Source organism: Cyprinus carpio, chromosome B12 (assembly GCF_018340385.1).
Source record: "Cyprinus carpio isolate SPL01 chromosome B12, ASM1834038v1, whole genome shotgun sequence".
In the NCBI taxonomy this organism is placed as follows: Eukaryota; Metazoa; Chordata; class Actinopteri; order Cypriniformes; family Cyprinidae; genus Cyprinus; species Cyprinus carpio.
In genome coordinates this window covers 3977789-3990892 of record NC_056608.1, presented here as the reverse complement: position 1 = coordinate 3990892, position 13104 = coordinate 3977789, and the positions used below count along the sequence as shown (strand labels likewise).

The window sequence follows — 13104 nt, the reverse complement described above, 5'->3', positions numbered from 1 at the left end:
GATAGGTAGCAACACAGTCATGCATGAAAAGAGTGTACAGCATCGGGCTGAGTACACATCCCTGAGGAATGCCTGTGTTCATGATGGTGCTGGAGGAGTGTTTTCCGAGGCGGATGTCTTGAGGTCTACTGGTGAGGAAGCTCAGTATCCAGTTACACAGTGCAGAAGGCAGGCCCAGGTTATACAGCTTGTTTATGAGTTTGGAGGGGATGATATTGTTGAATGTCAAAATGTTTTCAATGAAAAGCAGTCTGGCAAAGCTGTCTTTATTTTTCAGGTGAGTTAGGAATTTATGAAGAGCAAATGAAATGGCATCCTCTGTTGATCTATTAGTCCTGTACGCAAACTGTAATGGGTCCAGGGGGGTTGGTACAGTACCTAGAATGTGTTTCTTGATGAGACTCTCAAAAGACTTAATGAGAACCGGTGTGAGAGCCACTGGTCCTTAGTCATTTAGACTTGAAACTGTGGCTTTCTTTGGGACAGGGATGATAGTGGTGGACTTGAAACAGACATGGACTGTAGCTATTGTGGGGGAAATATTGAATATGTCAGTGGTTACACTGGTTAGCTCTGAAGCACAAAGCCTAAGTACACTTCCTGGGATGTTATCCGGACTTGCCGCCTTGCGTGTTTTTACTTTACTCAGTGACTTATAAACCTGTGTGGGGGTTAGCGTCAGTGCCCGTTCCCCCTCATCAGGACTCAGTTCGTTGGGCAGAGATACAGAGCTGTTTGCAGATGTCAGGCCTTTGTAGTCTGTGATGTGTGCTAGGCCTTGCCACATTTTCTTTGAGTCATGTGCAGCATAGTAAGATTCCAGCCTTTGTGTGTAGGATGCTTTGGCAGATTCAGTGCTTTTGCGAACATCATATATTGACTTTTTGTAGGCCTCAGAGTCCCCAGATTTAAAAGCCATAGATCGAGCACGTAGACTGTAACGTACCTGTGCAGTAACCCACGGTTTCCTCATTTGGATATGTGCAAATGGTCATCTGTGCCATGATATTGTCTATGCATGTTCTGATACATGCTGTAACAGTTAATGCATATTCATAAATATTGACTGTGAAGTCCTGTAGTATTGCTGCTGTTCTAAATACATCCCAGTCGGTAGATGCAAGACAGTTTTTCAGTGTTTGTTCAGCTGTCTCAGACCACACTCTGATGATTTTCCTTTCTAGAGCACACTGTTTCAGCTTGTTTGTAGGTTGGGTATAGAAAAATTGTAATGGGGTCTGAGTGTCCAAAAAGAGGTTGGGACTTCGCTTTATAAGCTCCCTTTAATTTTGTATATATGTGATCCAGTGTGCTCTGCTCTCTAGTAGGAATGTTGATGTGGTATGCTGAGTATAATATTTGATAAATCCAGATAAATCAATATGAAGCTCATTGTCGAGGAGAAAAAGCACCACAATTTTATTTGAAGGCCCAAAGAGAGAGAGAGAAAAAAAAACAGTTTGTTGTAGATGGTAATTTTATCTTATGGCCAAAAGTAAGTTGAAATTCTGATAGCTTGTAATGTAATCATTGAGCTCTTTATAACAGTACAACAGACTAACATCTTCTTTTCTTCTTCTTCCGCTTGTCTGGGGCTGGGTCGTGGGGGCAGCAGTCTAAGCAGAGATGCCCAAACTTCCCTCTTCCTAGACACTTCCTCCAGCTCTTCCGGGGGGATACCGAAGCATTCCCAGGCCAGCTGAGAGACATAGTCCCTCCAGCGTGTCCTTGGTCTTCCCTGGGGCCTCCTCCTGGTGGGATGGTGTCCAGGAGGCATCCAAAACAGATGCCCGAGCCACCTCAGCTAGCTCCTCTCGATGTGGAGGAGCAGCGGCTCTACTCTGAGCTCTTCCAGAGTGGCCAAGCTCCTCACCCTATCTCTAACGGAGTGCCCAGCCACCCACCCTATGGAGAAAGTTCATTTCGGCCACCTGTATCCGGGATCTTGTCCCATAGGTGAGAGTAGGAATGTAGATCGACCGGTAAATCTAGAGCTTTGCCTTGCAGCTCAGCACCTTCTTTATCACGACAGACTGGTACATCGACCGCATCACTGCATCGACCTATCTCCAGTCGGTACCTCTCAACCTCCTGCACAAGCTCAGTCTCCTTCCCCGCCAGCGAGGTGACATTCCACATCCCTAAGGCCAGTTTCTGTGTCCAGAGATCGGGTCGTTGGGGCCCCTGCCTTCGACCACTGCCCAATCCACAATGCACCAGTCCCTTACGGGTCCTCCCGCAGATGGTGGGTCCATGGGAGATCGTCCCCACGTTGCTCTTTCGGGCTAAGCCCGGCTGGGCCTCGAATTCGAGCCCCTGCCCCGGGCCTGGCTCCAGGGTGGGGCCCTGGCTGCACCATGCCGGGCAATGTCACGGTTCTTGTTTATATAGGCTTCATAAAAGACCTCAGAAGCTCCAGACTAACATAAAATTTCAGAACATTTAAAGCAAACTAATACAATGATGAATTACTAACAATGTAAATTTTATTGTTATTGTCTAAAAATCAGTAAAGATTTCAAAGCAAAAAGACAGGTGAACTATGGCCTAACGGCGGATGTTTATACAATTATACTCAAAGGCCTTTTACTTGCTAAAAAAAGTATAAACTATCAAAAAATGTGTTAAAAAATTGTTGTTCCTCAGATTAAAGCAGAATGTTGATGTGATGTGTGTTTCAGAGTGGACAATGTTGACCGCAGACTGCGAACACTAGAATCAGATGTAAGGGCACACGATGTGATATCTGTATTACGCTGCATATCGACTATATCTAGCTGTTGTTAATAGATGAATGCTCACCTGTATGCAGATAGAGTACTGTACGTCTTCTCTTCAGTGGATTATGGAAACTCTGTCTCAGAGCAGTACAGTGAAGAGCCCTAAAGCACACCCGACTCGCAAAGGTAAACCTGCTTCTGTCACAATACTCACATATATTTAAGCACGGTGTTTCTCAACTGGTGGCTCAGAAAAATAAAAGATTCAAGAATAGCATGTAAAAATAATAAGTGATCATTTAAAAGAAGGGTTCAAATAAATAAATAAATACTTAAAGTTCCCCTGAGAATATAGGTTAATATTTCTATAATTTTACAGGATATTTGCATATTCATGGTTCTCTGATGCTGATTAATCATCACATGATATGCAAGTAAACCGATAAAATATAATTTTTTTTTCGTACTTTTTATCTTAAAATTATATATCTATATATCTGTCTGTCTACCTGCATAATTTTTTTTTATTGGAATTATATTGTCATAATGATTTAACTCTAATTATAAAAAAGAATGACAGAAATATACAAGTGGTAAACTACAATTTCTACTGTAAAATAAATATGGATATGTGATAATATTATAAATATTTTTTTATCTTAAAGTTATAATACTAATATGCATGTCTTAAATTCTTCACCTTTAAACATTCAAAACCTCAAACTTTGAACCTTTCAAATAATAGCTTTTATTTTGGTGGTATAATTGTGAAATGCTGTAAACTTCTGTCTGGAAATTACACAATGTGTAAAATCAACTTTTTGTTGATGTCCAGTCAACCAAGTTGAGAACCACAGCTTTAGTTAAATATATATGCTATTGTCTGATGGTTAGAATATTTTTTTTTTAATTTCCAACCTAAACTGTTCATTTTTTTGTCATCAGCTTTCATTTCAGCCTGCAATGAGAAATGAAAAATGAAAAAAGCCTACTTTCCTGTATTCGTCTTCATTTCTCACTCTAACAGACACAAGAACCAAGAAGCTGCAGAGAGCTAGTGAAACCTGTCAAAAAACTGCCCGTATTGTTCTGGTTTCCATTTTTAAACTGGTCATCCTGGTCTTTTCATGGTTCATCCTGCTCTTACAAGTTTAGTGCGCCCAATTGACTTGCCCTGGTTTTCAATGTGATCATGGGTAGAGAACAGGGCACAGAATGTCCTTGAACTCACTGTACACTAATAGGTCAATTCTGTCATGTTATATTCAGAGATTACTTTTATCGTTAGGTTTTATTATAAGGTCAGGTTAACTGTCTTCTTAGAATCTGATTTTAAAGAGCTATAACATTGTAAAATAAAAACAAAGAAATGTTTTTGATTAATGGCTTAAAAGGATGTTTTTTATTAATGGCTCAAAAGGATAGTTCACCCAAAAATGAATATTCTGTCATTATTTACTCATGCTCAAGTTGTACCAAACCTGTATAAATTTCTTTCTTCTGCTGAACATAAAAGAAGAGATTTTGAAGAATATTGGTAACCAAACAGTTGCTGGTCCACATTGACTTCAATAGTATGAAAAAATACTATGGAAGTCAGTGGGTCACTTGAGGGTGAGTAAATGATTTTTGGTGGACTATCCCTTTAAAAGCTGCAGTAGGAACAAACAAAGCATATTGTAACTTATACTTTGTATTTCATTTTTTGCATTTTTATTTTTAAACCAAAAACCTATGAACAACTCACATTTATTGATTATATAGTCTTGGCACATATCTTGACACACATATGTTACAGTACATGAAATAAGTCTAATGTTCAATAGGCATGTTTTAATATCTAACTTTATTGTTTGACAAACCACACAAACTAAAAATCTATAATTGAATGCTTTTTGCATTCAAATATGGAACTGGAATGCTGCAATGATTTACATTTATAAATATAGCAAAATATTTTTTTCATAAGATTCATACTGTAATTGCATTCTGTAACAATGCTCTCGGATTTTGTATGCAATTTATTTTATTTTTGGATATATGTTTGATTTTGTGATTTTTTTTATAAGTTCTTCATTGTCTTGTGATATTGTATTTTTTTTATTACACTTTTAAAATACATTTTGAAACCATAACATCTCATACAACTATTTAAAGGATTGTACTGTTTTGGCAACCTCAGCAGAACAGAATCAGCAGACAGGGAGGAGATAAATAGATTGTGTGTCCAAGTTTACATCTCGGATTTCAGGGGCAACAAAGATCCTTTACCATGTTCTCATCCCTTACCCTTCCAAAACTAAAGCTATCCCTATGGACTCTCTGAACTTGTACACCCCACTAATTTCCTGTGTAAATGTATTAAACATTGAAACAGGAAGTTTGGGTTGGACAGTTTGTCACTTACTTATAATTTAGTGATGAGAGAAACAGAGCTTTTCAAAACTCCAAATCAGTTGAATAAGCTGTTCACTATTTTAAAATGCTCAAAATGCATATGCCGGTGACACTGATGGTCAAAGCAGTGTAAATGCAATGCAGACTCTTTTGCAAATGTTCTTCTTGAAAATGTAATCTATTAAATCTATACTAATCTTTCAAAATCTGTGTCAGTGTATATAATATGTATTCTTTTATAAATTTGTAGGGCTTGTTTTGTGGCTAATCAGGCCAATAAGAGACTATTAACTATGACTATACACACACACACACACACACACAATAATAACAACACACACATATATATATATATATATATTCACAATATTACTGCTGTTACTAGATTTTATACCAAATTTCTTTCAGAAACATAAACATCTATCTATCTGTCTATCTATCTATCTATCTATCTATCTATCTATCTATCTATCTATCTATCTATCTATCTATCTATCTATCTATCTATCTATCTGTATATAAACACACACAGGATACTTGAAGATCCTTGAAAACCCCATGAAATGAAGATATAGAAATGTATAATTAAAAATGTCTACATTATAAAACCATATTGACACATAGATTGGTTCATGGATCATTGAGATCCAATCTTGATTTCAGAGTTTTTAAGTATATGTTTTCCTAAGCAACTTATGAGCAGCCCCATTGGTGGATTATAAGTTCCATTGAATTGTTGTCCTATTCCTGTCTTCACAGGAACTTATGTTAATACTGGGTAAAAACAGAACATTTATTAAACAAAAACATTTTTGAATACTAGGATAAAAAAAAGCTCAAGGTCAAGCTAATAAAGGAATTTCTGGAAATTATTTGTTTTTAGCACCAGCAAACCAGTATGCATTGCATTCTGTCAAAGACTGACGAGAAGAAACAAGCATGGCTTGCAACGCTTAAGTGAAAATACTCACCAAATAAGATATATGCTGTATGTGTTCTTATTATTTTGTGGACAAAAAGTGCCATAGTTTTCTGGTATGAGACAGGAAAGAAAACTTCTAGAGGAGCCTGTGGAGAGTGTTTTGATTTGAAAATCTTCCTGAAAGTGAATACAAATCCATTTCATTTTCACCATCTGGTGACGTAAATGGTAGCAGGTGCATACAGCAGTAAATATTAGGGTATGCAGTGATTAAGATGTATAGAGGTGACCTTTAGAAAAGGACCTGATATAGGGAAAGCACGAGCGAGCAAGGGAGGGATGGAGTTTCAACAGCTGAGTGAACTGAACTATTGAAGGTCAGATCATGCAGTGTACTGCTACTGTTGAGAGCCTCTTTATATAGCTTCCCACCCACCAGACACAGCCAGGCCTTAGAAGGGTCAAATCGGGACTGGCTTCACTCGGTTGGGTCTATGTTTATGTAATGTTGGTCCTAAAGTTGTTTTGTGCCATTCTATAATATTCCATTACTCATGAGCACTTCTGTTTATTTAATTTTCTCTCACATAGACAAAGTAATAATAAAGGGCATTAGAAGTGCATGTGGCCCTGTCAATCATCTCAGTATGTTCCTCTGTTCTACACCATTCTCTGAATGGTGCGAGTGTACATGTGAGCGTACAACAGAGACCAGCCCCCTCTCTGTCACTCAACTACCTCTCTAATTCCCTCTGGTGGATCCAGCGACTGCACTCCCAAGTTCTTGGTCCAAAGATCCAAAGATCTTGAATCTTTGAACCCCATAAGAAACTGCTCTTCTTGGGTGGATACAAACATATTTTTTATAAACTGTTTGACTGTATTTGTGTGAGGGAGCAACTGCAAGATGATAGCTTCACGTAGCTGGCTGTTGGGGCTTATCGTAGCTCTGCTTTGCACTGGACCGTTCGGGGATTCTGTGCAGGCTGAAGAAAAGCTGCGAAGTGAGGAAGCCGAGGTGCTGATTGGTCTGGACCCTACTGGAGGTGAGAAAGAGGAGGTGGCTGATCAGGAGGAGGTTGGAGATGTATCTGAAGAGTAGATGAAGAAGTGGAAGGAGATGGGGAAGCAGAGGGAGCTGAAGATGAAGACGATGGAGAGGAAGCTTCTGAGGAAGAGGTGACACCAGAAGAGGAGATAACTAAGGAGGCAGAAGCAGCTGAGGCAGAAGCTGAGGATGAGGATGAGGCAGAAGAGGAAGTAGCAGAGGAAGATGATGAGGCAGAAGGAGTAATAGATGAAGAGGACGCAGCAGCGGAAGATGAAGAGGAGGAATACACAGAGCAAGAGGTAGAAGTAGCAGAAGAGGAGGTTGCAGAGGAAGAGGAGTTAGAAGTAGAGGAAGGATTAAAAGAAGAAGAGGATTCAGCACAACAGATAACAGAGGAAGAAGAAACAGCCACAGAGGATGAGGCAGAAGAGGGAGCAGATGAAGAGGAAGTAGCAGAGGAAGATGATGAGACAGAAAGAGTAATACATGAAGAGGAAGCAGCAGAGGAAGAAGAAGAGGAGGAATACATGGAGGAAGAGGTAGAAGTAGCAGAAGAGAAGGAGGCAGAGGAAGAAGAAGAGGGGGAATACACAGAGGAAGAGCTAGAATTGGCAGAAGAGGAGGAGGCAGAGGAAGAGGAGGTAGAAGTACAGGAAGGATTAGCAGAAGAAGAGGATTCAGCACAACAGATAACAGAGGAAGAAGAAACAGCCGCAGAGGATGAGGGAGCGCCAGGTGAGGAAGAGGAAGATGAGGAAAAGGAAACTGCTGATGAAGATGATGAGGAGGCTGGAGATGAAGTTGAAGATGAAGAGACCACAGTTGAAGATACTGTTGAAGGTAACTACTGAATTAATCATTAAATAGCCTTCACAATCAATGTTAAGTGTTTTTACTTACACGGAAAACTGAAATATTTTTAGAGTATATTTACATGAAAAATGCTAGGAAACAACTAAGAGACTTCAAGTAGAAATTCTCAAGTAAATTTTACTGACATGTGATGTTTTCTTAAGAACGATTATAAAAAATAATATTAATGGTAATAAATACTGTTCCTGAGTAATGTTTATTTTAACATATTACTTTAACATCCTACTTACTTCAATTCATCAATCATTAATACTGATAATGTACTTCATAAAAATTGTTAGTCTTCACCGCAAATGACACGTTCCAAAACTTAATGCCTCTCAGTGAGTCTATGAAGTCGCACATTGGCCATAAATAGATCATTATATCAGAACAGCTACAGCAGCTGAAATATTCCAACCACTTGAAGTCCTTTCTGGCTGAATGTTGTTGACATGAACTGTATGGCATATGTGTTACATATACCCGACTGTTTGGCCAACTCTGAAATCTAGAGTTTGTTATCAACATAAAATTCACAAGCACCAAAATTATTTGATTTTTAGCTGCCATCTAAAAAACAAACAAAGCAACCTTATCTATCTCAGAGGCAAATGCTGTAAGATGAGTAAACAAATTCCTTTATTGCACTCCTAAGAAGGACACTTTGAGAAAGGGAGACTATTTGTTGAGGCATTACAAATGAAAGTGAACAATAAAATGCCTTCACAATGGGCCCTTCATAAAGTCCTTTAGAGAAGGGACACTTCAAAGAAGTAATTGTGTTTTTATAGTCATGTGACCCAGGGTGGCAAGTCCTTGCGATTCATTTTAATGCTAGATGGTTGGAGACTTTGAGTTTAAACAGAATAATTCAAGTTGTCTTATTTTGTTGTAATTAATTATGCAAATTTTCAGCAATCATTTTATATGAAGTTTCATAAACAAGAATAGTGTTTAATAGTAGATACATTAGATAAATGTGTCTAACTGCAGGGTTCAAAAATAAGAAGTAATAAGAGCAGAAAGGGAACAGAACAGAAAGTAGACATTAAGAAAAAGAAAGGACCAAGCACTGAACCCTGCACCCCAATGATTAGCCGATGTGACACATATTCTCTCCAGGAAACCTTGGAGCTGACTAAACATAAATCTTTCAATATCTTGACAGAAAAGTAACTAGTCTGTAACTTTCAACTGTTGTAGGGTTAGGTGTTGTGGGGTCATCCAGGCCTGCTTAAATATAGTGGGAAATTAGCCAAACGCATTGATATGATAGAATGGAGTTGAAGAGATGTCTTGTACAAGATCCTGTGAATAGTCTGCACGTGTCTAAAGTGTTGCTGATCTTGTTTCAGTAGTAAGTGACCTTGGCAGCAGAAACAAGTAAAGGAGAGGGAGGAGATGAGAGATTAAAACTTGCTCATGTCAGCGGTGATTCAGAGAGAATGACAGAACTGGAAAAAAAGGTGTTTAAATTAATGTAAGAAAATGACAAGATTATGATCAGAAAATGATTGTGGACTATCTTTAGTCACAACACTGTGACTATGGCCATCTTTAAACCTCTCTCACTGTACACACAGGACCACTGATTAGGAGCCATGATCACAGAAATCACCACGATTGTTTCATTATGCCAATTATAACAAACGTTCGTAGATCAGGAAGAAGGATGCGGGAACCAGCAAACATTTAAATATTTTAATAATAAAATAAACACAAAATAAAATCCAGGCCTGGTCCTCTCTCGTCCAACACTGTCATCACTCCTCCTTTTATCCTTCCGGAGCTCCTCCGTGGGACTCGAGACCGGTGAGTGGCAGGTGTTGCACATTAGCATTTACTCCACTGGCCCCGTTGCCATAAATCTGAGGCAAATCAGTGCTCGTTCACGTGAGTGACAATCTCATTAGTGTGTTATCAATTAGTGTGTGTGAGAGAAGCACCGATGCCCATGAGAGATCTATCGGCGACTCACAGTCCTTCAATGTAAAATTTGTTTTGACAGGAAATGACATTGGCGATGACCTACAGGAAATGAGAGAGCACGATACACGGGTAACTGAAAGTTCAGGGGGAGGAGTCAATATACCTGCAACAGAACATCAAAAAGCACCCTTCACATTCTTCTCTTTCAATATTAATTTTTCACTGCAAATCAGTGTACAGAAAACCCGGATTGCCATCTTTTTGTGGGGTTGTTTTTGACAGGAATATTAAGGTCTTTGTTAAACCTAATTTCTCTCTCTCTCTGTCTGTGTGAAACTGCCAATGAGGAATATGTAGAGGGAGAAGAGTTGGTCTCCAGGAAGGATGTAATGTATAGCTCCGGCTCTTTCTGTGCCCTTTGCTCAGTCTGTAAGGTAACCACGCTTCTACCTCACTGCACTTACATTACTGACTCACACATGCCCCAGTCCCTACTCATGTTAAGAGAGTTTTTAATTGGGCCTGGGGCAAAAATGTGCCCAAATTTAAAGGATTAGTTCACTTCCAGAATAAAAATTTCCTGATACTTTACTTACTCCCATGTCATCCAAAATGTTCATGTTTTTCTTTCTTCAGTCAAAAAGAAATTAAGGTTTTTATCTATATAGTGGACTTCAGCAGGGACCAATGGGTTGAAGGTCCAAACTGCGGTTTCAGTGAAGCTTTCAGTGAAGGCTCTACACAATCCCAGCCGAGGAATAAGAGTCTCATCTAGTGAAACAATATATAATTTTCTAAAAAATAAATAAAAAATTATATACTTTTTAATCACAAATGCTCATCTTGCACTAGCTCTATGATGCACGTCCATGACTTCACGCATTACTTATGTGTTGGAAATTGATGTTTATTCTGGAAGTGAACTAATCCTTTAAAATAAAGGAAATTTATATTGCCATTTACTAAAGTCATTTATATTAGTAAGCAGCGATTAAGAAAGCCATTGGAAATGCCAAAGTTTGTTCAGTGTGTATGCTTACTCACTGAATCCTGCAGTCTCACGGATTATCTCTTCATAAACAAAAAACTGGTGCTATGATGAAAACAAGATATTCATTTTGTGTAGACAGTCTGAAGCTGTAGACATCATTACATCAAATTATTATTAATAGTCTGTAGTATTTTGATATATTTAAGTAATTGGTTATAGAGTTAATGTCACTGGAAATCAGTCAGTTTCTAAACCTGATGATATCATGACGATGATCAGTGCATGAGGTATTTCACATATTTTTCAACCACTTTTAGGTGATAATTTCACCTATTTTTAGTACACGCAAAACCCACTGAACTTTAGTATAAACCATGAACTTACTTTAGTATAGATTTAGTGCGATCCCTTCCTGAACCTCCCCAGTAAATAGCAGAGGTGTAGAGTACTAATCTATCTCTGTCCTCCTCTCTCTTTCCTCTCAGCACTGCGGTACCTGTGACAAATGTCCCTGTGAGGAAGGGGACACATCAGCACACTGCAATCACTGTGAAGTAGGTTTTCTTTCTTAATAAGACCAAAATTTATACTAATAAAGGCCAAAATTATGTGGACACCTGAACACTACACCTCATTTAACAGCAAAAAAAAAACATACAAGTAAAGTATGTGTGTCAACCTCCTGTTCCCTGTGTTGGATTTACCCTCTGTGTTGGATACAATTAAAGTCTCTTTCGATTATCCTCAGCTCCATGTTCCTTCTGGCAGTGTAACGTGACATTACTCTCTTATCATCTTTTTCCACAGGATTGTTCCTACTGTTACGTTTGTCCTGTGATATGTGAAACAGTCTGCCAGCCAGGTATGATGCTACTATTAATAGTATACACACTCTTGATTAATTTGAGAGTATCAAAGTTCACTTAGCTTACGCTGAACCAAACACTATTATTTGTTAGCATTATATATGTTATGTAATTACTTTCAGTCTTTTTTTGGATTATATTTTTTAATATTTGTTTGTTTCTAGGTGGAATTCTTGATGTACTGAGCGGTTCTCTCTACCAGTAAGGATGCAACATCTGTTCAAAACAACACTTGCAGAATAATCACATTATGAATATATTCATACTTGTTATCAGCATAGTTTTTTTTTTTTTGTCCTCTACTTCACCTACAGGAAGGTAAACATGTTGCTCTGAATACGTTCAGCATTCTTCACAGCGCCATCTCTTGGTGAACAGAGGAACTACAGAATAGCACTCAAGTCATTCATTTGTAGGCCTATCTATTTGACTGGCAAGATCTGGGTATTCTCACTCTGAGGCCAGCAATGAGAGTGGACAACCTATCTTAAATATAAGCAAGGAACTGCCAGGACCCTAATGTTTACCATTTAATGTTACTTTAAAGGTGACTTTATAGACTGCATTAAATGAATAACAAATATGGTTACGTGCAAATGATCTCATTTAGTACTTATATAATATTTCACAATATTACTGTTTTTGACTGTATTTTTGATTAAATAAATGCAGTATTGGTGAACATAAGACTCTTCTTATTCAAAGCATAAAATCTTACTGGCCCCAAGCTTTTGAATGAATGTGGAGTAACCTACATAAAATAATAACAAAGGTAATAACAAATGTTCAGGTCAACATGAATGTGTTAGTTCTCTCTGTACAACTAAATCATAAAATGTAATTCTGGTTTCAGATAAATCAGTGTCAGTTTAAAGAAATGTGTATACATTTTAAGTGTGTGAATAAAGAGATACACTAAATACACTCAGGTTGTTCCAAACATGTATGAATTTCTTTCTTCTACTGAACACAAAGATATTTTTAAGAAAATGACTTAGCCTGAGTATAGCCTAACCTGTTGCTGTACTGTGGTCTGACATCGTAGCTTGTGCAATGGTAAGCTGGCACACTAAGGGGCTGTTTACCTGACAACGTTTTCAGCCAGAAATGGGAATTTTTTATGAGTTTTGACTGTTCATTTACACGACAATGGCGTTTTGGGGACTGAAAATGCATATTTTTGAAATATTACAAGTTTTTGAAAACAGCACCGTTGTCGTTTCCATGTAAACGCCCTTCAGCCAAGTGTGTATTTACATTACCAATATTACAACCAACAGTGGAGACACATCATTTACAGTTGTCAACTACCCCATATATATTAATATATAAATATAATATATATATAGAGGGGTAGTTGACAAATAGGCAGT

At 38.1% G+C, this 13104-nt stretch overlaps 1 protein-coding gene and 1 pseudogene across 1 annotated transcript; both read left to right on the top strand.

The window, feature by feature from the left end:
- The window catches only part of LOC109064174, a 61979-nt pseudogene extending 57739 nt beyond the window's left edge, over positions 1-4240 (top strand).
- A 2258-nt stretch (positions 4241-6498) lies between these two features.
- On the top strand, positions 6499-12655 carry LOC109104055 (sarcoplasmic reticulum histidine-rich calcium-binding protein-like). Its single transcript, XM_042734939.1, has 6 exons — positions 6499-7930; positions 10208-10308; positions 11351-11419; positions 11673-11727; positions 11896-11932; positions 12046-12655. Exons 1-6 carry the CDS (start codon positions 7618-7620, stop codon positions 12065-12067), a joined length of 597 nt encoding a protein of 198 aa, XP_042590873.1. The 5' UTR covers positions 6499-7617; the 3' UTR covers positions 12068-12655.
- The last annotated feature ends 449 nt before the right edge of the window (positions 12656-13104 follow it).